Genomic DNA, 26,891 nt, shown 5'->3' on the forward strand with positions numbered 1-26,891 from the left:
TACCATAACTTATAGAACCATTGTTAAGCTTTCTGGGGTTCCCAATATAAAGCAATTTGAGACTTTGCAGCCCCTGTCGTTCGCGTTAGAATGGATTTGTGTGAGCATGCACTTAATTTTAGTTTTATCCCCAAAACCCTTTCAAATCAGCCCCAGATCATCCGATACTTGGGCGTCCAGAATTTCCTTAATGTGACTAAGGATATGCTTCCAAAATATGAACAGTCTTCAGTATCCCCGCAATATATGTGCCTATCTGGGTTTTACATCCCCATTGTTTATTATTGTCTTCTTAGTACGGGCTGTGTAGTCTATTTGGTGTCATTTACCACTGGTAGAGAAGTTTGCACACAGTTTTGTATGTTTGCTGGAATGCCCCATTGGTGGGTAGGGATTCTTAGAGATGTCTCAGATTTGGCTTGGTATCCCCACTGTGCCCTGGCTTAGTCTTCTCCAAGGTTGTTTTACATGCTTGAAATCAAGCTCCTGGATCCTAAATATGATCTTACACAATTTTCCATTGGTGTTAGATCTCTTGTATCTACCTTTAAGTTGTGGGCATGCATGGTCAAATGACTAAGTTGGAGATACTGTAATCCATCTGATTCTTGTACCTTTAATCATAATTTATTTTCTTCAAAGGTTTTAATTTGCTTGTGATGAAACAGTTCTGACATTATCTTACCCTCCTTCTCTTGAATAGTTCCCTCTCTTACCTGGGGGTGAAGAGTGGGTTATTGAGGGGTGGCAAGTTGGGAAGGGGATGGGGTTTAGCTTCCCAATTAGTCGTTATAACCCAGAGTTCCAAGACTGCCTTGATTAGTGTGGCTAGGTAAGTATTGCACAGTCCCTGTATGTTGTGGCAAACCATGTCAGATCCAAAAGATTTCTCAGTACCACTGCTTGATGTTTGGGAAGTCATTTCTCATCTGATTCTCTTGCCATCCACTCCAATTTGATGCGGAGGTAAGCTGAGGGAAAGAATATAATGTCAGGGCATGTTAGATCTCTGCTTCGCACTATTATTGCTTGGTAATTTGAGCTTTGCCTCATCAAGACAACATCTATTGTCTTTCTATGAATCACTTTCAGCTCTTCTACTGGTGTAGACACTGGGAGTGCCTGAAAGATATATAGGGGGTTATTACGACCCCGGCGGTCGGTGCTATAGTGGAGGTATTACCGCCAACAGGCTGGCGGTACCTACCTCCACTATTATGACATTAGAGGTTTGGCCAAAGCCAAACCGCCAAGTCAACACACAGACTGCCACAGCGGTAATGACTGCCGGGCTGGAGACTCCAGTCTCCAGCCCGGCGGCCGTCACTAGGCCGCCCATGGCATTTTGACCCCACCCACCACCATGATTTCCGTGGTTTCTGTACTGCCACGGAAACCATGACGGTAGGCACTATCAGTGCCAGGAAATTCCTTCCCTGGCACTGATAGGGGTCTTTCCCTTCCCCCTCCCTAGAGTCCTGCCCCACCATTCCCATTCCCTTCCCCCTCCCAACCCCCCCACATATACGCACATACATACACACCCACACAAACAGGCATACACACATTCACACATGCATGCAAACATACATACACACTCATTGCAAAACTCACAAACATACATCCAGGCACTCACACACGCACTCACACAACACAACATGCACGCATACACACATTCACACACTCATGCACACACTCATTACACACGCATGCACGCATTCAAACACAGTCACACGCACCCCCACATACGCACACAACACTCCTATCCCCCTCTCCTGTCAGAGAATCTGACTTACCTGCTTGCAGGGGGTCCTCCAGCAAGAGAAGGGAAGCAGCGCTGCTACCAGCAGCAGCGTCCGCCAGCTAAACACCGCCAGGCCGTATCATGGAACATGATACAGTAGGCGGTATTTTGCTGGTGTGGCGCTGCGGCTTGCAGCAGTGCCACTTTACTGCCGTCTGCCGCCATGACCGTTGCCGGAATTCCACAAGCCCTCTGGCGGAATTGCGACTCCAGTCATAATGGCATGGACGGTCGGTAACCACGGCGACGGTATGTTGGCAGCCGTTGCCATGGCGGTAGGCGCATTTGCCGCCAATCTCATAATGAGGGCCATAGTAACCTAGGTAAAACTTTAACTTTAAGTGCATTTATTCTACTGATTCCAGAACTATAAAGGGATCGCCACCGTCCAAGATCCTCCAGCAGTTTCCTTTTAGGGATTGGCCAGTTCGCCGCTGCCAAATGTGTCCCTGCTAATATGCATTGTTTTGTTTCTTCAGCAATCAAAATGGCCAGTATTTTGGAGTTTTGTGTGTTAACTGAAAGCCCTAGGCTTTTTCATAGTCCTGCAACTAAGCGATGAGTTCTTTAAACCAATTTAATGGGTCAGTCAGCGTTAGAATCACATTATTTGCAAAAAGACTTTCGACCAACAATGCAAATAATAGGGAGGAAGGGGGGTGACCCAGTATTGTAGCCCTTTACTGTGCACAGTTGACTTATTATTACCAAATAACTCTAAGTCCTACTGTCAGGGTTTCATGTCTCACTAACATCAGTTTTCCCATGTTCAGGTCTAGCCCAGTGGCCTCGAAACTGCTTTCAAGAAGTCCCAACTCATGCAAATAAGTGCTTTTTTAGAGTATAAACATAAAGTAGACACAGGGATTTTTTTGTTGTAGTTTTTTTGTTGTAGTCTTCTCTAATAGATGCGCTAGTCTGGGATTAGTTGCTGATCTCTTCCCACGCTTTATTTAGCAAACAGATCTGAATCTATTAGATAAGGCCTTCAACTATTGAGTCTCTTCCACAAGACCTTGGTAATGATTTTTATGTCTGTACTTAAAAGGACTGCCACTCTGCATCAGGCACAGTCTGCTAGGTTCATGCCAGGATTTAAATGAGAGAAACATGCTCTTTCCTTGTAGCTCAGAACCTGTGAGAAGTGGTTAAAGAGGCAAATTAGAAGTTTCCCTATTTGCAAAAGGAAGGTATTATGGAAGTGCACCAAAAAACAATGTCTAGCCCTGAAGTTTTATTTGGTTGCATTTTGTCTCTTTCCGGATCTCTGACTCTTCTATTGGTTGATCAAGTTCTTTAGCCTTGTTTAGAGGAATACATAGTAGGTGTCATGATTGTAGGTAGTTTAATGTCTTCATGTTTTCACCAATACACATACATAAGCTCTGATAAAACATTCTGAAGCCTTCTCACTTCTCAACTTTTGTGGTTGCCCAAGAGCCAATATTTGTTTTAATTTTCCCTGTATACCTCCACGCTCCTTTGATGTATAGCTTCTTGGCTAAGAGACTGCCCACTTCCTGCCTTTTATTTAGAATGTTTGGCCCAATTTTAATAAAGATAGCCTTGCTTTGTTGGTTCTTATTAGGTTAAATTGCTTGCTTAGGTTTGCGATTTTGCACTTACCCACTAACGGACAGTTTGCGTTGTCCTTAGTCTCTAAGCCCCTAAACTCCTCTACTGATTTAGTCTCCTAAGGTTTGTTGTAACATGTCATGGCTAATATCAAGATTGCTAACCCCCAGATCAATATGTTAAGTGCACCAACATTTGTTGAAAGGGATTTATCTTCATCTATATTAGGTTCTAATCAATCTTCTATCACCTGCACCATATCAGCTTTATTCACTGGGTCTCTACATAGTAGTGTACCAATCCTCAGTGGACTTTTACCTTGGCTACTCCTAGCTGTGTGGAATGCCATCTCAATGTCTGTGTGTGGTCAAAGATTGATATGGCAAAAATTTCAGCTTTGGAAAGTGATGGATGAGAACTTATGTTCTAAATAGTGAATCTCTATAGCAATATTTCATGTGGGTAAAATGTGAGGCTTTGCGCACTGGATCTAGTGTGTGCCATTAGTCTTCAAGGCCACAGTCCCTAAGCCTCTTCTTCAACCCATTTGAAGCAATGCCTGAACTTCCATCTGTTCCACCAGACCTGCACAGTTGTGGGTCCCACATGGTTTTACATTTCCAACCAAAGTTCCTGTCCCCTTGGGCCCCTTGCATTAATTTGTTTACAGTACTGTTAATGAACCTATCGTCTGCTGAGTCAAGGGTATGTATATTTATGAATGTGATCATCCACATTTGTACCCTGAGAAATCGATCTTCATAATCTCTAAGGACCTGAGCTTAGATCTGTAATCTTTCATGTTGTGCTTCAAGGGTACTGCCACTCCTGCACTTTTAGTGAATGCCAAGGTACACACTTGACAGCGTAAGTTTTGTGTTACACTAAACTGGTCTCTGGAGAGATGTGTTTCTCGTAATAAAAATATGTCTTGGTCTTGAGGTGAAATATATCACCATATCTAATGCCTCCTACTGAAGGACATTCGGTCTTTTAAAAATTCAATAACAATAGTCTGAACAATGTTATATTTAGGATATCTTCTCTGAAAGGCCCCTACAACATTGCTGCATATTTCAGGCTTAGGTCCTCCAGTTTAGTTCCTCCACAGCTTCCCCAAAAAGCCCAACACTCTCCGGGCAAACTAGACCAGCATTAGAGGCATGGCCACCACCATATTTGAAATTGGGGTAAAAATATTTTCCCCGTTCCTGATCATACCTGCCAATAAACAAAACGTTTGGTCTTTTTCCCCCTAACTTGTCCCCCAGCCCCTATTCTGACAGTGCAGTTAACTCTGAATTACAACCAATCCCCAACAACTGGGGTACCATAGGGAGGGCTACTTTCTGATTTCAAGGTGACCTACTTCCTTGAGGATGGGTCTCAGGCAGATTTTCCATTTCTTCAGTGTGGGCTGATGGGTCAAGAAGGGGCTTCCACTCCCTCTTGTAAATTTTTCTCTCTGTGGTCTGCATTACATTCAGTAAGGCCATCATTTTGGGACACTGAGGCCCTGCTGACTTGTCAAGATTTCACAACAAGTTGCTTTCTAAAACAGCGGTAATTGGTCTGATTTCTAAGATGCCCGGGCATTTTGTTCCAGAGTTTAAAGGTGAAGGTAGAACTTTGACCACCCCAAGATCCATCATTAAAGTGATGAATTACAACAGTTCTTAATGTGGCAGAACAAAGTGATTTATGGACGGTGCATAATGCCTTAAAGGCAGTTTGATTCCTGATGGGGAGCCAAATCAGCTGCAAAAGGGCGTCTGAGGGTGATTTAAACTTTGGGATTCTCATTAAAAGGCAGGCAGCTGCATTTGGAGAATCTGCAGTTTAATCAAAATTCATTGTTTGGTGCCCATGTAAAGTACATTGCAGTAATCGAGTCTGGATAAAACCAGAGCAATGATTACCAACTTCTGCAGTTCAAAAGGAATACATAGGACAATCTTTGTCAGTGATTTTAGTAAAGAAAGCAGGAAGAGGTAAGCTTGCCGATCTGGTCAAAGAAGGTCTAGTCGACATTGAAGATGACTCCTAGGTTTCTGACTTTGAGGGCGGATCAGGGAGAGGATCCAATGTTGGGGCCACCAGGATGAGTTCCAAACAGCTGTCTCTCTCCTGAACTAAAGGACCTTGATTTTTTCACAGCTGAGTTTAAGACAATTTTTCTCATCCAACTAGCAACCTCAATCCTGCAATCTTTGAACCGTGTTGCGGTGTCAGCAATATCCGTAGAGACGGATACTATGATTTGCGTATCATCTGCCTTTGTGGAGAATCCAAAAGAATGGATCAATCTAGCCAGGGGGGCAACGTAAACTTTAAAAAGGGTATGGCACAAAGATGACCTCCGCTGGACACCATAGGGTAGAGAGAAGCGTTGTGTTATAAGCTCTCCCATGGATATGCACTATTCTCTGTCTAAAAGAAAGGAATTAAATAGTTCAAGGGCCAGTCCTCCCATGTCTATGGTGGTTAGGCGGTCAATTAGCACTGTGTGACTTATGGTGTCAAAGGCTGCAAATAAGTCCAACGGGATAACTGCAGTCTTTCCTCCGTTGTGAACTGTAGATATGAATTTTTTAGTGGCAACTATTAGGGCAGACTCTGTGCTGTGATTCTTTTCTAAACCCAATATTGATGGTTCCAGAAGTCCATTGTCCTCTTGGATGCTGAAAAGCTCAGATTTAAGGTGTCTTTCAAGTATTTTAACAGGCATGGGCAGGCATGAGATAGAGCAGTAACTTTTAATTTCATGAGGGTTGAGGGTGAAGGTTTCTTTAGCTATGGATGAATAGTTGTCTTCTTCCAGACCTTAGGAAATTGACCCTTGAGAAGAATACTGTTCAGAAGGTTAGTAACAGGACTTGCTCCACAATCTGCTATGTTATGGAGAGTTCTAGGGGGGCAGAAGTCAGAAGGAGCTCTCGACTTAGTGATCCCTATTGTTTTGGTTACTTCTTTCAACAGGGAAAACATGTTAAGCTCATTTGTATTGATTCCTAGAGGTTCAGTTTTAAACTCGACAAGGATAACCTTGAGGATAGTAGCAAACTCATAATAAACATCTGCTACGTTGGTGAGAAAAAAGTGTGGCAGGTTATCACATAAAGATTGATTAGGGGGTACGGAATTGCTGACGGTAGGGTTGTGAAAGATCGGAACTGATATTCCTTGGCTGACTTTTTTGCTGAGGTAATTTTTTCAGTGTATTAGTGTGTTTTCGAAAAGATAATCTGATTTTTGTAATCCAAAATACATTGCTTGTATTTGTCTTTTTCATCAGGATTATAATTGTTCCTCCACTTCTTTTCCTGCCTGTGACTTTTTTTTTCGAGATCTTAAATTGGAAGAGAACCATGGGGAGGATGGTTGAATTCTACGATTTTTAAAACATTTTGGGGGGCTAGCTTCATGGTTGCTTGGTTGATCAAATTAGAGTAGCTAACTGAGTCAAGATCAGGATCATTAACTAAGGAGGGTTGTGAAGTGTCTAAAATAGTATTTAGATCATTTTTGTTGATTTTTTTCGAGGCACAATATTTAATGACCTTTGTGGTTGTATCAGCTAAAATGCTTGAAGAATGAAGTTTTAAAATACACCTGATAGCATAGTGATCTGACCAGGTGACTGGAAGTATCACATCCAGCTGGAAATCGTGGTTTCTTGAAAAAATGCTATCCATAACAAGCCCTGCTGAGTGTGTGGCAGTATTAATCATTTGATGTTAGTCAAAGCTGCTAAGGATCTAAATAGGTTGTTCTGTCTCCATATTGGAAGAATTTTCAAGATGAAAATTAAAATCACTTAAAATGGTGAAGTTTGAGAATGACATACAGGATTCAAGAAGGTCATTGACCGATTTTAGGAAAGGTGCTTGTGAGCCTGGCGGTCTACATAGTAAAAGTCCTTTAAAAACAAAATTGTTAGTAAGTCTACATTTAAGAATGAGTGCTTCACAGTTCGGTTCAGTTACTGGCTCACACGTGATCTCCAGGTGCCTGGAGTAAATTATCACTAGCCCGCCCACCCGTTTGGAGACACATTCATGTCAATGAATAGCATAGCTCACTGGGACAGTGGCCGCAAAATCTGGACCAGACGACTCGTCTGCCCAAGTTTCATTGTGAAAAACAATCTCTGGCGAGTAGGCATCAAAGGAATTCAAAGATTTCATATTTATGCTTGATTACTGAATGAGTGTTTATCAGGAAGCAGTGATATTGGTGATGCCAACAGAAGTGGCAGTGATATGGTGTGTTAGCTTAGAATTGGTTGCGATAGGTTTAGGGAGTGATTTAGGACTCCAGAATAAGTGGCAGTTTACACATTGATGGGGCTCCAGGTCACAGCAAAAAACAAACATGCTGCAGAAGGTGTTCCTACTTGGGTAGTTAGGTTGTAAGAGCTGCCATCTTGTGAACTTCTGGGGGGACATTTGGCCAGCGGCTGTGGCGCAGGGCGCAATCCAGGTGCGGACGGGCACAGACGGTTGCAGATGGGCTTGCCTTTGGTGCTCCAGTGGTGCCTCAGAGGTACACCCACTGTGCGTGTTGGATGCATGTCCACGCAACGTCCCAATTTTTATGGGGAGTTGTGTGCAATGGGTAGCGTCAGCATTGCACCTCTGATCTACTTTCCCCACAGCCTCAGCAAGATGCCCACCGGGGAGGAAAATACCTTGGTAGTGGTCACAAGTAACAATGAAGAGGAGCACATGCTCTTACAGGCTCCGATTGTTCCCCAAAGAGAAGTGCAAGAGGAGAGCAAAAGTAAGTAACGTGCAGTGCGAGCAGCAGTACAAAGATAAAAACGATTGAAAAAGCCCCCAGCAACAAGTTAAAAAACGATCTCATATGCTCCTAGCAGAAGGTTGAAACGCCCCCAGCAACATAGTCAGGTAACAAATATTTTCAAAACAAAACGATCATACGATGGCAAGTGTGTCTAGACAGAGGGAGGGGGAAACTCCTGGGACCTGCCAATTATTTTATCTGCGAATTAATATAGCTTGTGGTGATTGAATATAGCTAGTGGTAACTTTTTTTATTCGGAGGAAATGACAGTGAGACTAAGGGGATTCAAGCTTTGTAGAAGGCTTGAGCTCAGTGGCAACGTGGGAGGGCCAAAGCTGTAATAGGAAGCTAGGAAAAACTCTGCATGTTTGAAATAGGAAGAAAGTCGAATAGTTTTGGTGCAATAAACATGTACATAGCAAAAGGAACTGCTTAACTTTACTACTACATTTGCAGTGGGAAGCCTTAGAAATGTATGGCAATTGACTAGGTTCACAGCATTAACGACAGACAGTTTATCCTTTTAAAACATTCTTCTTAAGCCACTGCATTGAGAGACCCTGTCTGCATTTTACAAGGAGAGAAGACCTTTATGCAAGCTGCTTTTTAAAATATACTATGTGCCTGCAGCCGCGCTCGTTCTGTGCTGAAGGGGTGGTCCGGCGCGAGGTGGAGGCTTAATTTTATATTAAAAAAATAAAAATAAAAAGGTACCTGCCTTGCCACGCCATCGCCCCTCCTGCTTACTGGTCATTAGAGGCAGGCACAGGTTCCCAGCCTGCCCTGCGGCCAATCCTGATGCTGCTCAGACAGAGCAGCGTTAGGATTGGCTGCAAGCACCCAACCAGGGCGCTCCCAGGCAGACTGGGAGCTTGTGCCTGCTCTCTCCCTCCCAGCAACACAGTGCCCACCTGGAGAGAGCACAGTGCGCATGTGTGTTTGGCTGGCCCGAAACGGACAGCCAAACATACATGCAGAAAACAATAATCAACACAGTTTATTACTGTTTTGTTTTCTTGTAAAGGTTTTGCAGCTGCTGCTCCTGGCGGGGGAGGGGTGACGCTCCACCTCGATAGCTGAGGAGCCGCCGCTGCCTGCCTGGTGTAAGCCATTGTAGAGAAGTGTACGGCTGTCTGAACTTCTATTGCCAGCATGTTGCTCCTGCACTGAAGGTGCAAATCTACTTCTGACTTAGAGGACGAAAGGGAACAAAGTCTTGCCAATTAAATATGATTGTCCTATGAACTTATCTCCCAAGTCTGAATGGTTCAGAACGTCTTAAATGAGAGAAGCTTTGGCCTGACTGGAATAATTCGATTGGATCAGCTGGTAAGTGACACTTCTAGCCAAACAAAAAGCAGAGTTGTGGTGACCCTTCAATTTTTAAACGAAGTTGACAGTAGTCTGATGAACCCATTTTCCAGCACTAGTCATCTACCAGTACCCATAGAAAGCCTTTGGTCAGTGTAAAAACGAATTATGTGCAGTACGCCTTGTCATTGGTTCACAACACCAAACACATTTTCCAGTGCTTTCTATGAGAACCACACTACCGAGGGTGATCCCAAAAATTATCCAACAAACTTGCTTTAAAATCTTTATTGAAAATAATAAAGTAGTTGGGAAAAAACCGTTGGGGCCAGATTGATTAACATAATGGGAGCTTTGATAGTATTCACGATAAAACTAAGTCCTCTCCACTCCCGCTTAGCCTAGTACTCTAAATGATCTGATGTAGAGGGTAACATGGTTGATTGTCTTACTTGGGTCAGAACAGTTGAAATGCAAAACTGGGTTTGGTAAATTCTGCACAGTTAGAAGATCGACAGTGCAAACTGGATTACTCACCGGTTTGTAAATTGTCGCAGCTGTTCAGCTTTGTCTAATACATCACTAATTACACTGAGTAAGTTGCTGGCAAAGCTCTCATCAATGTCTCCGATCTGAATTATTTCATATGTTTTGCTAAGAATAACTTCGACCTCTTCCTTCGAGAGTATATCCATTTTGATCGAGAGATTTAAAATATGTTCTGCAACATCTGGTGCATTTTCTGGAATACATTATAAAAAGAAAATTGTGCCATCTTACTTACCAAAAGTCAAATATGTTGGTTTAATACATAGCTGATTCCGTATATATTTAATTGATTTCAGTTTGACACTTAAAACGTGATTGACTAAACAAGTCTTTCCCCCGACATATTTGTTCATCTAGACTCAAAATGTGTTTTTCCAAAACTGATAACGATTCTCTTTTAACCTTTGTTTGAATATATTTGCTTTTGAAACCACAGTGGACATATATCAATATTATTTTCAAATTTGTGGTACTGTTATAGGCTCAGAAATGGCGACGTAAATGCAAGCAGGCTTGACTCCTCCGTTAGGGTGGAGGTGCACCGCTACCCGCCAGCAGCAGCCTCTGCAAATCCTTTAACCCATTCGCTGCCAGGCCTTTTTCCCCTCAGGTGCCAGGCCTTTTTTTGGCTATTTGAGGTAGTTTGAGCTTAAGCCCTCATAACTTTTTGTCCATAAGCTACTCATGACAAATTTGCACCCTTTTTTTCCAACATCCTAGGGATTCTAGAAGTACCCAGAGTTTATGGGTTACCCTGGAGGAGACCAAGAAATTAGCCAAAATACATTGTTTTTTTTGTTAATGGGAAAAATGGGCTGCAGAAGAAGGCTTGTGGTTTTTCCCCTGAAAATGGCATCAACAAAGCATTTGTAGTGCTAAAATCACCATTCTCCCAGCTTTCAGGAAACAGGCAGACTTGAATCACAAAACCACGTTTTCCAACACAATTTTGGCATTTTACTGGGACAAACCCCATTTTTACTGTATTTTGTGCATTTAGTCTCCTTCCATATAATGACAGAAATGGGTGTGAAACCCACATTGGATCCCGGGAAGCTAAACATTTCTGAAAAGTAGACAAGATTGTGAATTCACCAAGGGGGCATTTGTGTAGATCCTACAAGGTTTTCCTACAGAAAATAACAGCTGAAATAGAAAATATTGAAACTGAGCTAAAAAAAAAAACAATTTTTCTCCATCTTTTACTCTGTAGCTTTTTCCTGTGATGTCAGATTTTCAAAAGTAATATACTGTTACATCTGCTGGACTGTTCTGGTTGCGGGGATGTATCAAGAACCCTAGTTACCTAGAGTCAATAAAGGAGCTACACCTTGAAATGGGTTTTCATTGTATTTCCTGGCACACAGCAATTCATTTGGTGAAATATAGAGTGAAAAATAGGTATCAAGGAAACTTTTGTATTTCCAAAATGGGCACAAGATACGGTGCTGAGAAGCAGTGGTTTTTTGCGCATCTCTGAATTCCGGGGTGCCCATACTAGCATGTGAATTTCAGGGTATTTCTCAAATAGATGTCTTTTTTACACAGTTTCTTTCATTTGGGAGGCCAAAATGTAGAGAAACACAAGGGGCAATAACACTGCTATTCTGTGTTCCCCCAAGTCTCACGATAAAAATGGTACCTCACTTGTGTGGGTAGGCCTAAGGCCCGCGACAGAAATGCAACATGGTTACATCACATTTTCACTTTGAAAACGTATGTGTTTTTTGGAAAGTGCCTAGCTGTGGATTTTGATCTCTAGCTCAGCCGGCACCTAGAGAAACCTACCAAATTGTACATTTTTTAAAACTAGACACCTAGGGGAATCCAAGATGGCGGTGACTTGTGGGGCTCTCATCAGGTTCTGTTACCCAGAATTCTTTGCAAACCTCAAAAGTTGGCCAAAAAAACACTTTTTCCTCACATTCCGGTGATGGAAAGTTCTGGAATCTGAGAGGAGCGGCAAATTTCCTTCCACCCAGCATTTCCCAAGTCTACCAATAAAAATGGTACCTCACTTGTGTCGGTAGGCCTAGTGCCCGCGAAAGGAAATGCCCCAAAACACTATCTGGACACATCAAAATGATCAAATACAAAACTAGCTGTTTTTGAGGGGGGAGCACCTGTGTTTTTGGTCCGGGGCTCAGCAACCATACAGGGAAACCTGCCAAACCCAGACATTTCTGAAAACTAGACACCAGAGGGAGTCCAGGGAGGTGTGATTTGCGTGGATCCCGTAGTGTTTTCTTACCCAAAATCCTCAGCAAAGCTCAAATTTAGCTACAAATTCACATTTTTCCCACATTTCTGTGTGGGATCACCGCACCGGGACGAGTTTCTTACCACCCAACATTTCCCTCAGTCTCCTGGTAAGAATGATACTTCACTTGTTTAGATGGGCCAAGTGCCTGTGACAGGAAGAGCCAAAAACATGTTGAAGCTGAGGGGGAGCCAAGCTTGTCCAAAAGGGCAGTTGGAAAAAGTAACTTTTTAGGCTGACAAGTGGGGCAGAATTGTTATCGTTGTAGATGAGTGTAGGAAAGAACCATCTTGCCTGGCATGTTACCCCCATATTTCACTGTATATATGTTGTTTTAGTTGGATGTGTCACTGGGACCCTGCCAGCCAGGGCCCCAGTTCTCATAAGTGTGCCCTGTATGTGTTACCTGTGTGATGACTAACTGTCTCACTGAGGCTCTGCTAACCAGAACCTCAGTGGTTATGCTCTCTCATTTCTTTCCAAATTGTCACTAACAGGCTAGTGACCAATTTCACCAATTTACATTGGCATACTGGAACACCCTTATAATTCCCTAGTATATGGTACTGAGGTACCCAGGGTATTGGGGTTCCAGGAGATCCCTATGGGCTGCAGCATTTCTTTTGCCACCCATAGGGAGCGCTGACAATTCTTACACAGGCCTGCCACTGCAGCCTGAGTGAAATAACGTCCACGTTATTTCACAGCCATTTACCACTGCACTTAAGTAACTTATAAGTCACCGATATGTCTACCCTTTACCTGGTAAAGGTTGGGTGCTAAGTTACTTAGTGTGTGGGCACCCTGGCACTAGCCAAGGTGCCCCCACATTGTTCAGGGCAAATTCCCCAGACTTTGTGAGTGCGGGGACACCATTACACGCGTACACTATACATTTGTCACTACATATGTATAGCGTCACAATGGTAACTCCGAACATGGCCATGTAACATGTCTAAGATCATGGAATTGTCACCCCAATGCCATTCTGGCATTGGGGAGGCAATTCCATGATCCCCCGAGTCTCTAGCACAGACCCGGGTACTGCCAAACTACCTTTCCCAGGGTTTCACTGCAGCTTCTGCTGCTGCCAACCCCTCAGACAGGTTTCTGCCCTCCTGGGGTCCTGCCAGGCTTGGCCCAGGAAGGCAGAACAAAGGACTTCCTCAGAGAGAGGGTGTTACACCCTCTCCCTTTGGAAAAAAGTGTCAGGGCTGGGGAGGAGTAGCCTCCGCCAGCCTCTGGAAATGCTTTGATGGGCACAGATGGTGCCCATCTCTGCATACGCCAGTCTACACCGGTTCAGGGATCCCCCAGTCCTGCTCTGACGCAAAACTGGACAAAGGAAAGGGGAGTGACCACTCCCCTGACCTGCACCTCCCCTGGGAGGTGCCCAGAGCTCCTCCAGTGTGCTCCAGACCTCTGCCATCTTGGAAACAGAGGTGCTGCTGGCACACTGGACTGCTCTGAGTGGCCAGGGCCAGCAGGTGACATCAGAGACTCCTTCTGATAGGCTCTTACCTGTGTTGCTAGCCTATCCTCCTTCCTAAGTAGCCAAACCTCCTTTTCTGGCTATTTAGGGTCTCTGCTTTGGGAAATTCTTTAGATAACGAAGGCAAGAGCTCATCAGAGTTCCTCTGCATCTCTATCTTCACCTTCTGCCAAGGAATCGACCTCTGACTGCTCTGGACGCCTGCAAAACCGCAACAAAGTAGCAAAGACGACTACTGCAACCTTGTATCGCTGATCCAGCCACCTTCTCGTCTGCTTTCCTGGTGGTGCATGCTGTGGGGGTAGTCTGCCTCCTCTCTGCACTAGAAGCTCCGAAGAAATCTCCCGTGGGTCGACGGAATCTTCCCCCTGCAACCGCAGGCACCAAAAGACTGCATCACCAGTCCTCTGGGTCCCCTCTCAGCACGACGAGCGTGGTCCCTGGAACTCAGCAACTCTGTCCAAGTGACTCCCACAGTCCAGTGACTCTTCAGTCCAAGTTTGGTGGAGGTAAGTCCTTGCCTCCCCATGCTAGACTGCATTGCTGGGTACGCGTGATTTGCAGCTGCTCCGGCTCCTGTGCACTCTTCCAGGATTTCCTTTGTGCACAGCCAAGCCTGGGTCCCCGACACTCTAACCTGCAGTGCACGACCTCCTGAGTTGTCCTCTGGCGTCGTGGGACCTTCTTTTGTGACTTCGGGTGAGCTCCGGTTCACTCTTCTTCATAGTGCCTGTTCCGGCACTTCTGTGGGTGCTGCCTGCTTTTGTGAGGGCTCTTTGTCTTGCTGGATGCCTCCTCTGTCTCCTCACGCAATTGGCGACATCCTGGTCCCTCCTGGGCCACAGCAGCATCCAAAAACTCTAACTGCAACCCTTGCAGCTAGCAAGGCTTGTTTGCAGTATTTCTGCATGGAAACACCTCTGCAAGCTTCTTCACGATGTGGGACATCCATCCTCCAAAGGGGAAGTTCCTAGTCCTCTTCGTTCTTGCAGAATCCACAGCTTCTACCATCCAGTGGCAGCTTCTTTGCACCCTCAGCTGGCATTTCTTGGGCATCTGCCCACTCACGACTTGAGTGTGACTCTTGGACTTGGTCCCCTTGTTCCACAGGTACTCTCATCTGGAAATCCATCGTTGTTGCATTGCTGGTGTTGGTCTTCCTTGCAGAATTCCCCTATCACGACTTCTGTGCTCTCTGGGGAACTTAGGTGCACTTTGCACCCACTTTTCAGGGTCTTGGGGTGGGCTATTTTTCTAACCCTCACTGTTTTCTTACAGTCCCAGCGACCCTCTACAAGCTCACATAGGTTTGGGGTCCATTCGTGGTTTGCATTCCACTTTTGGAGTATATGGTTTGTGTTGCCCCTATACCTATGTGCTCTCATTGCAATCTATTGTGAATGTACATTGCTTTCTATTGCTATTACTGCATAATTTTGGTATTGTGTACATATATCTTGTGTATATTTGCTATCCTCATACTGAGGGTACTCACTGAGATACTTTTGGCATATTGTCATAAAAATAAAGTACCTTTATTTTTAGTATATCTGTGTATTGTGTTTTCTTATGATATTGTGCATATGACACCAGTGGTATAGTAGCAGCTTTGCATGCCTCCTAGTTCAGCCTAAGCTGCTCTGCTAAGCTACCTTTTCTATCAACCTAAGCTGCTAGACACCTCTTCTACACTAATAAGGGATACCTGGACCTGGTGCAGAGTGTAAGTACCCCTTGGTACCCACTACAAACCAGGCCAGCCTCCTACAATGAGACAATGCTGGATGGTAGGAATTTTGTGAATTCCTACAGATTCCGGAAGGTTCAATCACAAAAATGGGGAAAAAATGTGTGATTTCCAGCAAAGTTGGATGTTTGCAGGGCATTGTGGGTAAGAAAATGGTGCAGGTGCATGTGAAGCACACCACCCTGGACGCAGCAAGATTTTTAATTTTCAGATGTGTCTAGGTCTTGTGGATTTTTCTACATGGCAGCGTCCCAAAGTCCAAAAAGTGCAGCCCTCACCATTCCAAGTGGGACGATTTTGAGAGTTAGCCAAGCTCTCATGGCCCAAATGTAAAACCAAAGCCCAAAATAATCAAATGTCCTCTTGCTTGCCATGGGATAAGATGTTTTAGTGTGTGGGGGAAAGCTGAAAGACTGTTACCTCCTTCAGTTGGGGTGGGGGCATAACCAAGTCCATATTGGTTGGTAGCCACCATCTCACTTTTTTTTTTCTTTTTTTTATTACCTGGCATCAAGTAGTGTTTCATCTAGATAGACTTCCTCATGGCTATTAGCAGTACATATTATAAGAATCATCAAACACTGGCAAAAAGCAACCAAAGTGCAACAATATTGCACAAATTAAAATCAGTATGTATAAAGATACTTAATTTCCAATTTGTGATGTTCAAAAAATTTAATTTGAACACTTCCAATTACAAATTGCTGCACCACCGGGCCACAGGTCCAGTTACCCAGAAATCTAACACTCACCACCAAAGTCTGGATCAACATTGGAAGCATTGCTAGTAAATCAGGTTGCCATTGCTGCAGGCAGGGAAACTACTGTGCCCCAAGGGTGGGCTACCTGGAACTCAGTATATGAGCCTGACCTGGGGAATGCGGTCCCCGGGGCTATGTGCCCCCCTTTATTTTGAAAAGTTTAATAGTCCCTGGGGAGGGGGGCCCCAAGGCCTTTGGGGGTGTTTTTCTTTTGTGTGCACTTACTTTCCATATTCCCCCTTTTTTTATTTTGTTTTGGTGGGTCCCTCAAGCCCCCTTTATTCACTTAAACTCTATTTTAGCCTTACCTCCCTTTACCTCTACCCCTAAACTCTAAAATCCTTCTTACCTGTTTTTCCATCTAACCAATCCTAAGCCCCGTTATTTGAAAAAAAAAAAAAACTATCTGTGTGATAACGGGTGTGTGGTAAAGTTAAAAAAACAATTATTTATGCTTTCCTGCATTTTAAAGACTGCATGGTAAAGGTTATGTGTGGTAAAGGATACATGACAAAGACTGCATACTATCCAGACTAGCCTGCTATATTCAGTGGAGTACTATGCCACTGGTTTATTTTGTCAGGGAGTGAAGGCAGGGAAAGGTGATTCCAGAGGTAGCACTTAGCAAGGTGACAGGGCAAGGTAAATACCAGGCTACTCAAAGTATAACTGTTGTCACAGAACTACAAAGGACAGGAGATAGATCAGAACAAGGTTTGATCAAAATAATGGATGTACTGGTACATGACAAGAGGTCTCTTAGTAGCTTTGGAAACACACTTTAGACTGACACTAGCAGATTGTTCTTAACAATATTCCTACATCGTAGTTATAGTACGGCCTGCTGTTTTTCTCAGTGCAAGGCGAACCAAGACTGACAACAACACTAGAAGAGTTAAGACTCAGAAGGACTGGGGTGCAACAAGAGAAGTCTTTCCCTTACCTGATCCTTCCTGAACCTGATCACAATAAAGACCAAGCCAGAAGTTACATTATAAACAGATATGGTCTGCAACATACAGTGGACAAAATTTGGAATGAAAGAGAAAATCAGAGTGGGAAGAATAACCGGAATACAGTGTAGACACTAATGGAAGAAAACAGGGAAAACCAAGACAAGAACTTATGAATAGGACTTCAGAAATACAGGAATCAAGAGCAGGATGTACCCAAGAGGTATTGAGACAAGTAATGCCTTCTTGTCCATGGAAACCTGCACTAGGATTTGGAACAAGGCACTCAAGGATGTACCCAAAAGGCACGGTAACAAGTAAGGCCCTGTTGGTACATGGAATAACACTGAATGAAGAAGCCAGACTTAAATCCCCCTCCCAGCTCATAGCAGCACATGGCGATTGGAACTCAGAGCATGTGTGAGCAGTTAATGTCCTCCATCCAGCTCTCTGCATGAAGGAGTGCACAGAGGTTCTGGGATATAACCAGTGGGCAGAATGAAAATCCGAAGTAGAACATGGTTTGAATCTTGCTTCGTTGTATGACAGGGATTCATGCAAGGGAGCACATGAGTGAGCTAGAACTGGTAAGACAGAGTTCGAAGTATAATAAGATTCACCAAAAGACTCCTCTCCAGCTCTCACACTCAGGTAAGGCATACTGGTAGTGCAGTAATGGTTGATAAGAAAACCCTAGAATTCAATCTGGAGTGAATTCAATTTACAAGATGTGTCTTAAAATCTGTGAATGAATACTGTAGTGCAGCACAGGTTCCAAATAAGTGTTCATGACAGAAGCAGGCTTACAGAAGGTCTTCAAGTAGTGCCACCCAACAGCAGGATCGAAGGATCCTGACAGAAGCCTCTAAACAGCAGAGGAAAAACATAGTATTCCTCTCTAGTGGCCCAAGTTTTACATCTTTCAATAAATCATGCTGACTCCCCACTTTTCTCAAATTTAATAAAATAAGCTGAAATAACCTCTTTAATATATGGATGGTCTTACCCCAGGTGATTTGCCTTTCACCTCCTGTTTTTACAGTATCTTTTTGTTGGCCTTAGGACTCAGCATTTTACCACTGCTAACCTGTGCTAAAGTGCATGTGCTTCTCCCCTAAACATGGTAATATTGGTGTATCTACAATTGGCATATTTAATTTACTTGTAAGTCCCTTGTAAAGTGGTGTATCATATACCATATATGAAGGGCCTGAAAATGAAATGCTACTAGTGGGTCTGCAGCACTGATTGTGCCACCCACTCAAATAGCCCCGTAAACATGTCTAAGGCCTGCCATTGCAGAGCGTGTGTGTGCAGTTTCTCAGCCACTTCAACTTGGCATTTAAAACATTTTGCAAAGCCTTAATCTCCCCTTTTATTGTATGTACATAACTCATATTGTAGACCTGAGGTAGCCCATAGGGCAGGGTGCTTTGTAAGTAAAAGGCAGGGCATGTTCTTTTCAGTTTTACATGTCCTGGCAATGACCCCAGACAGCCACAAACACAGGTAAAGTGGGTGTGCCAAAGGACTCATCTGCATTAATACACATTATGATGGTCCTTCATGGGCTGGAAGGGTGGAGGGGAGCTCACACTTACACTTCAATAGAGAACTGCCTGTCCCCACACAATGGGCTGATTACCCCCTACTGATAGTCTGGAAATAGGACGGGGTGAAAGGGGGACCTGTGCACTTCAAGGAGCTGCTTTGAAGTCACCCTCACTTCAAAGGCACTTTTGGATTTAAGTACTGGAGCTCTGACCCTCGCAAATCAGTACACTTACTGACTTGGGAAAAACTCTGCTGGAGTAAAGACTGCTGTGCTGTAAGGATTGGCACTCTTCCTGGACTGACTGTTGCAAGGAAATGCTTCTCTGCATTGATGAGCTGCCCTACTGTTTGCTCATCTCTGCCTTGCTGAGGTCAAGGACTGGATCCATCTTGCTGACCAGAGTGACTTAAAGGGCTTGCTGGTGTGCTCCCTGTTCTTCTGTAATCTCAGGGACATCAAAGACAGCCTGTGACTCTCCTGGTGCTGCTGGACTCTCCCATCTGTGAGCCCTACCCTTCCTTGAGGTGCCCCCCTCCAATCCTGCACCTCAGAAGTGTGTTCTACAGCTGAATTCTGCCAAAACTGACGAATAACCTAGAGTGTGGGAGAAATTCAGATGAACCACTCCTTTGAAGTCATTGTAGATGCTGTTCAACAACAGTGAATTCACAGCCTGTGTGGCCGACAACGACACTCTGCGGGGCTCGATGGTGATGCATCCCATTAATTTCAGTGGAGCCCAAAACTAAGCAGAGACCCAACTGTGTTGAAAATACGGACGCATTGTGCCGTCGACGCTGATGCTTTGCTCCAGCAAAGGTACTGTTTCAGCAGACACTGCATGAGGTCTCTAGCCAGCCTACCCTCAATCACAGTCAGCTTGAACTTTGGATCTGCACCAGTCCCTGGTGACCTCAAGTATCCTTTTGATCGCTAGTGACTTCTAAGCACTATTTTTCATTTAATCTTTAAAAACTTCATATCTCAACTTCTACTGGTTGGGTTTTTGCTATGTTCGTCTTGTTTTACTCAAATAAACATTCTCTATTTTGTACACTGGTGTAGAGTCCTTTTTGTTGTGTTTTCATTATGTGGTGGTGTGTGTGTGTGTGTGTCTGTCTGTCTGTCTGTTGCACAAATACTTTACACATTGCCTTTTAAGATAAGCCTGACTGCTCTGTGGCAAGCTACCAGAGAGTGAGCACAGGTTAATTTAGGGTGTGTATATGACTTACCCTGACTAGGATTGTGGACCTTACGTGGACGGGGTGCATATCAGAGATGAAAACCATCCTTAATGGTTCTGAAACATACAATCGCTCTGAACTCTGACTCCCTGTTGGTCTCCCCAGTTGACTCTCAAAATTAGACATGAACAATAACCTAATTGACACTAAGCTACAAATTCACTTCTCGCCCTTTTCCCCTCTTGCTTCTGAAGGCCCGTGCACATGCACAAAAACATACCCCCTCAAACTTCTGAAATTAATAATTGTACTATACTTTAATGGAATGTGAATTGACTGTGCTCTGTTTCCACACAGAACTTCTTTGTTTCCACACCCTAGGCTGGTACTTCATGAATACCTCTCATGAGAATTTTTTTTTTTACCTTGTGTTATGACCACATCTCGAAAGTCAATAATTGTGTCAGGAAGGCCACCAAGCAGCTTGCACTTTTTCAGAGTTGGAGGTTCCCACTGCACTTTGTCAGTTGCTATGTTAATAGAACTAAAACGAGAAGAACAAATGACAGTTTCAGTTGCTAGATATTGCTCCTACCAGGAAGTATTTCATCATAAAAAACCTTTCTTCCTATAGAGATGACATAAACATTACAGTAATAAATCTGAAGGGCTCTAATGAATTATAGATGCACACAAAGACACCTCCATGAGGCGGACATATTAAACATGCCTAGCAGGTTAATAACTATAGCAAAGATGAGGAACATCTCTACCATCACATTACACTGACCAAGTGTTTGCTCAGCATATATTTATTGAATATATATCAAAGTACAGCTGGTCTATGAAAATGTTGTTCTCGAAACACATTACCGAGTGGGGCAACAAACTTTTAATGAACATTTTGCTGTTTAATATTTGATAGAGTTTTGAACCGTTTTCTGATACTGTGAATGATCTTGTGAATTACAAGAAGATTTCCCAAGACAATGTAGGTTTATCAGTACTATATTTGGGAGTCATCAAGACTTTCTGAAATATGAATAAAAGATTATTTTTGCCTTGCGTGCATAAGTAAAGTTTATTGCATAGGTTCATTCAAAAACAATAGTTAACCCATTTTCATGGGAGGGGTCTGTTTAAATTTACCTAATTACAAAGAATGCGTGCTTAAGACCAACTTGTACTGTATATAAATAATGCTGCAGCTGCATCTACCTAGGCGTACATAAGCACCTGGGATTATTTTACGGCATTAGGATAAATATTTTTATAACAAAGAGTTTATTTGGTGTATATCACATTCTAGTATGCAATTAGTGTAGTCATAATTAAAAGTTGATCAACAGGTTTTTAATAATGCTCAAGTGGTTCAAGGCTGGATCACAAAATCTTTTCAACAGGCGATATTACATTTTCTTGGTGGTAAGTAAGGCAGTGCTTGGCTCAAATACCTTTCACTTTTTACCAGTGTTTCATGAAAGCAGATTTGAGTAATTTGTAATATGTGACACAATTATTTTGCATGTTTGTTGTGTTACATTTTGTTGTAGTGGTGATATGTTGAAGAATTTCTGACGTTGTTCTGTTTTGCGGAGTATTTTTGCATGGTGTTGTTGATGTGCTGTACTATATCTGATGTGTTGCATTCTTATTTCACTACCTTTTAATTTTGTGCCCTGTTATGCTTCTCTTGTTTTGCTGTCTTACCCTATTGTGTTACGTTCTGTAACTACTTGTAATTACTTGAGAGATGCTAGTAAATTGTGCTAAATTTTCAACCACAAGCACCATAGTCCTTTAAAGATCCAGTGATGTGCAACCATTTACAACACTCTACGGTGGTAAATTAGCACTGCAGTAGCTTTTCAACTATTTAAGACACCTGTCAGCCGAAAACTGTGGAGGAGGCCATGCTTTACCTTAGCACTTCCAGTTCTTACTGTGGCCGATATTTATCATTTTTTCACGAAGTGCACTGCAGCAAGCCATCTTGTTGCGCAGCACTGTGTGAAAAGGCAGGAATGCACTGTATTTAACACTATACAGTGCATTCCTGTTCTTTCCTAGTGCTGGCGCACTTTGAGATGCCTAGCACCAATGCAGGCACAGTTGTGTCAAGGTGCAAAACAATCCTCAGAGTCATTTTCCACTTTCTACGTGTGTTGCAGCACATGTAGAAAGAGGAAAATACAAGGAGAAATAAAGATATTTCTCTTTGTTATGTGTCACCTAGGGAGGTGTAGCTTGTGATACATTCCCAGGTCAACTGCTAATGGTAAATTTGTCAATGCACCAAAATCCATGGGTGGCTCCGTGGGAACACCCACGCTACACCCATGGAACACCTCCCTGGGGAAGGGTCACTCAAGGCAGCGATTTACACTCCCTTGCGTTACTCAAGATTTATCAAGCCATGCAGAGTCATGCAAGGTGGCGTTCTGTGGCTTGATAAATCTCACTTAGGTTTTTTGTTGCCCTTGCATCCCCTTCTGTGCCGCAATGACGACACAAAACCTTGATAAATCTGGCTTTGTATGTATTGGAGCCTCGAGTGTTATGTAGTGCCTTCAGATACCTTTCAGTCAGTGAGACAGGCATGCAACTACCCTGCATAATGCATAGTAAGAGTCATCTGGGAGCCAGGCTGATGCCATGAAAGAGCCTTGTCTGCAGGTCACTTTACTTGAGTACATCATATGTGTCTCTCGTTCGTAATGCCAAAACGCTGTATATCTGCTGTGAACTAAGTGCTGTAAACAGGGGCATGGCACAGTCCCCTGCAGCCCTTCATGGACCCCCTAAACATTCAGTGGGCCACCATCCAGCCCAGGCCATTGGAATATTTGTGAGATATGAGAGACTCATGGGCCCCTCTTCACATTCTGCGGGGTGGGAGAGGCATTGTTTTGCGTTACGCCACCAACTGAGGGAGGACGGCTTATTTGCCTTACCACTTTCTCGTAGCTTGCTCTTCAGCATTTTTATCACATGGCTGAACTGCCCTTTCGTTTGGCTGGGTCACGCCCCAGAAGTAGCTTCCCTTGTCTTCGGAACTGGTGCGCTCTGTTGGACAAGATCCGGGAGCTGCAAAGAGATTTGTGTTAAAGACCACTTCTTTACATGGCTGCACCACGAAGCGCTTCCACTCCACGTAAATGGCATGTTTGCAACTACACATTGCCATGAGATAGCAAAGCCTAGCAGTAGATAACACTAAACGGATAGAGCACTTCATATATGAAGCAAGTAAAATTGAACCAATCAACCTTAAAACGCAATAATGCATAGTTGCCATTGTGGGCAAAAGTCAAGTCTTACGGACTCAGCCAGTGCTGTCTATTTTCACACCATCACCGGAACTGCGTGACCACATGCTTAATAAAATAACATAAAAACTACGAACCCTGCCAACTAAATTCTATGTATTAAAAAACTGGGAGTGGTTGAAGGGCTCACTAGTAGCACGCAACTATTGCTGTCCCAAATGTCGAAATGGGAAAATGGGCGGTATCACCTACACAAAGATGGAAGCACTCACATAACAGTACCAAATAGCACAGGCACACACACACATACAAACAGGCAAGTAATGCCGCAGGTGGGTGTTCGTTAGGTGAATGGATGAAATAATGCCTGTGCAGTTGCATACAAGGATGCAACAAAGGTTGAATCGCCATGGTGCATGAAATAGTAGGTGGGTAGATGGGCGAGTGTCGTTACATAGTTGGATAGATGCCACTGTGGATGGACGAAGAGGTGCCTGGGGGAGCTTAGACAAAGGAGAGATGTTTGTGGCCATCATCCGTCCTCACCCACGTGGATGAGAGTCAGCAAGAGTAAGTAAGAGCAGGAGAAATAAGGCATAAGAGTAAATTCAAAGAGCGGTAGAAAGAAAAGGATTAGAAGTATGAGTAGACTTAATGAGAAGAACAAGCTAGTTGCATTACTAAGTAGGAGTACATGGGCACAAGAACACATAAGTAGGAGTGCTTGTAAATAAGAGCGCATAAGAGTGTGCAGAGTAAGTAGATGTAATAGTAGAAGCCAATAGAAGTAAGATGAAGTAAGGATAAATGTAAGTAGGAAAAGGAAAAGGCATAAGGAGTAGAATAAAGTAGGGATCGAAGTAAGGGTAAGTATGAGCAGTGGTATAAGTAGATAGGAGTAAGTAAAGGTAAGAGTAGGGAAAACAGCCAGAGGTAGTAGTAAGTGTTGGAGTAAAATGAAATGAAGGAATAAGAGTACTAATATGTAGAAAGAGATCATATTCAGATTTGAAGTAAATAGAAGTGCTGAGGAGCAGGTAGGAGTAAGGAGTATGTTGCAGTAGACATACATAAAAGTAGAATTAAGTAGAAATATGCAGAAATAACAGTAAGAAAAAAATTATCTTAAGTTGAAGTAAGAGACGCAGTGAACATGAGTAAGTATAAATATCTGTAGAAGCAGGAGTAAGTGTAGAAATACGGAGGAGTAAAAGTAATGGTAAATGCGAACAAGGCAAAGTAAATATGATTAGGGAAAAATATGTACAAGTTAGAGCAGGAGTAGGCAGGATTAATCAGAAGTAGTAGTAAGGATAACAGTAAGTAGAGTGAGTAACAGTAGGCGCAAGTGGAATTACATGTAAGAGCCTGTATAGAAGCAGGAACAGTAGACATTAAAGGATGATGAAAGAGATGGTGGGTGGAGGAGAAAACTAAGAATGTTTTCAAATAATTCTCAGAATCCAGTGATAATAATACTTTTCGTTTTTTAAAGGGATACTTCCACTTTATTTTTAAAAAGGTCAGTATTTTGAAACGTCTTGCAATTCTCTTCTGAACAAACTTCGCTCGAATATAAAGCAGTAAATAACATTTTCACTCATTCTGCAGATCTGTTTCCATTTGTTAGCACATAGGTCTATGAGGAAGATGCTTCCTCTAGAAGAATCCCAGTAATGCTTAAACGTGGTTATATATATATATATATATATATATATATGTACTCACTTTTCTTTCTTCTGAAAGACATCCCCCCCACTCCCTTTCTTGAAATAGTCAAAAATTATGTGGCAATATAGCATTGTCCATGAGGTCTGGATTTATATATGTGCAGAATATCCAGTTAGAAATGTATCTTTCATAAGGAATATCGTTTGGCATGCTCAGAGTACCAAATGCAGTGTGAAACTTGAATTTGTTTTATAATGATCAAAGTGTGCTATAATTGTCAGTGCATATGATTGTGGTATGTTTGGTAGGTTAATAAGTTTTATAGTGTTGGCATTCATAATTGTAGTTTCTAGCATTTTAATGCAATACATGAAGTGTGCTTTGTTCTTGGTGCCAGGTTTAGTATACCTAGCTTGTAGAATTTAGGGCCTGGTTTAGAACTTGGTGGACAGGTTACTTTGTCACAACGGTGACAGATATCCCGTCCACTAATACCTAAATCCCAATCTATTTTATGGGATTTAGATTTTAGCAGTCAGATATCCATCACCGTTGTGAAGGAGTAACCTGTCCTCCGAGTTCTAAATCAGGCCCTTAGTGGCTTGTCTACTATACCTAGTCAGACACCAATCCTCATCCACATTTTGGCTTTTAATTCCTTCAGACAGGTAACTTAAGTCATAGGCTTAAGTACTGATCAGCTTTCATTTGTTAAATCTCAGAATGCTCTAAAATATACTCATGATAGACGCACTAAAAATATGTGTGAGGTCTTAAGATCCGATGTCACTTCTTGTGATGTCACTTCCTGTGAGATCATGGGTCATGATGCCACTTCCTGTGATACTACTTCCTGTGATGCCACATGCAATGTCATGTGCAGTGATGTAACACACTGTAATGCCACTTGCATACTGCCTACCTAACTGGGTTAGTCCCCCCATTTCACTCACATTGTTAATTCTAACACTCCCATTGTTTCAGACACTCCCTTTGTTACAAAGTGTTTTTGTTAGAATATTTCAAACTCATACATATTGTGGCAGTGGCCTTCAAAGTAGCAAAACCAGGGGAGCAAAACAAACTTACTAAGATAACTTTAGGAAGTTTATGAAGCATTTTTTCATGACCTAAATATGGATAACAAGATCTGTTTATTTTGTTGAAGTAAGAAATAGCAATGTGTGAAGGGTTGTATTTCACAAAATCACATACAAAAATATCGTCTGACATAAATATTGTTTTCCAAATTTCAATCACAAAAATATCTTCCTTCTAGGTGGACATTTTCTACTGTTATCTCCAATGGAGCAATATAGTTTTACACAATATTTAGGGCCCAATTTTTATGTTAGAAATTATTCTGACTGATATTCTGCTACCATACTGTTTGGGGGATTTCATGTGACAGTGGCCCGTGGGGCGGATGAGCCATTAATCACAGATTTCCACCTGCAGAGGCAGAGGGGGATCTGCTGTGGCAAGCACAGTGCTTCGAGTTTGGTGCACAAAACATACAGACTTCCTACATCCACCAATCTCTAAATATTGCCTGAAGAATAGATATATTGAGATGTGGACCAAGGAGTTGGACCTTTAATAATTAACCAATTAACAACAGCAATTGAAAGAGATATTATTTCTCATAGAGATTGAGAGAAAGCAAATTGTATTAATAAATTAGTGGCATAGAAGTAGCATATGGCAGCTAATAAATCTGGAGTGTCAAAGGCCTAACAAAGAAAATAACTTAGAAATGAAATTAAAATGAACACGTTTAAATTGTGATGGACATTTGTGCCTACCATTCCTATCTTGACACCACGTTTAACATGAAAATATTGTGCATTCATCAATGTGTGAATTATTAATTAATATTAATATGAAAGTATTACTTTAAGGTAGAAACAGTAAATCAAATGTATTATGAGTATTAGATTAATTTGAATTA

General features: G+C 42.7%; 1 protein-coding gene across 2 annotated transcripts in view; it reads right to left on the reverse strand.

Moving 5' to 3' along the window:
• Positions 1-26,891, reverse strand: part of ADGRG4 (adhesion G protein-coupled receptor G4) — a 1,350,632-nt gene that overhangs the window by 671,724 nt on the left and 652,017 nt on the right. For both annotated transcript variants that reach the window (XM_069212461.1, XM_069212460.1), the window contains exons 11-13: positions 22,955-23,087; positions 20,426-20,544; positions 10,034-10,238 (exon numbers count right to left, since the gene is read on the reverse strand). In XM_069212461.1, the coding sequence (XP_069068562.1) occupies positions 10,034-10,238; positions 20,426-20,544; positions 22,955-23,087 (457 nt within the window). The remainder of the gene's footprint in view (positions 1-10,033; positions 10,239-20,425; positions 20,545-22,954; positions 23,088-26,891) is intronic.

The sequence above is a fragment of the Pleurodeles waltl genome, chromosome 2_1, assembly GCF_031143425.1.
Source record: "Pleurodeles waltl isolate 20211129_DDA chromosome 2_1, aPleWal1.hap1.20221129, whole genome shotgun sequence".
NCBI lineage: Eukaryota > Metazoa > Chordata > Amphibia > Caudata > Salamandridae > Pleurodeles > Pleurodeles waltl.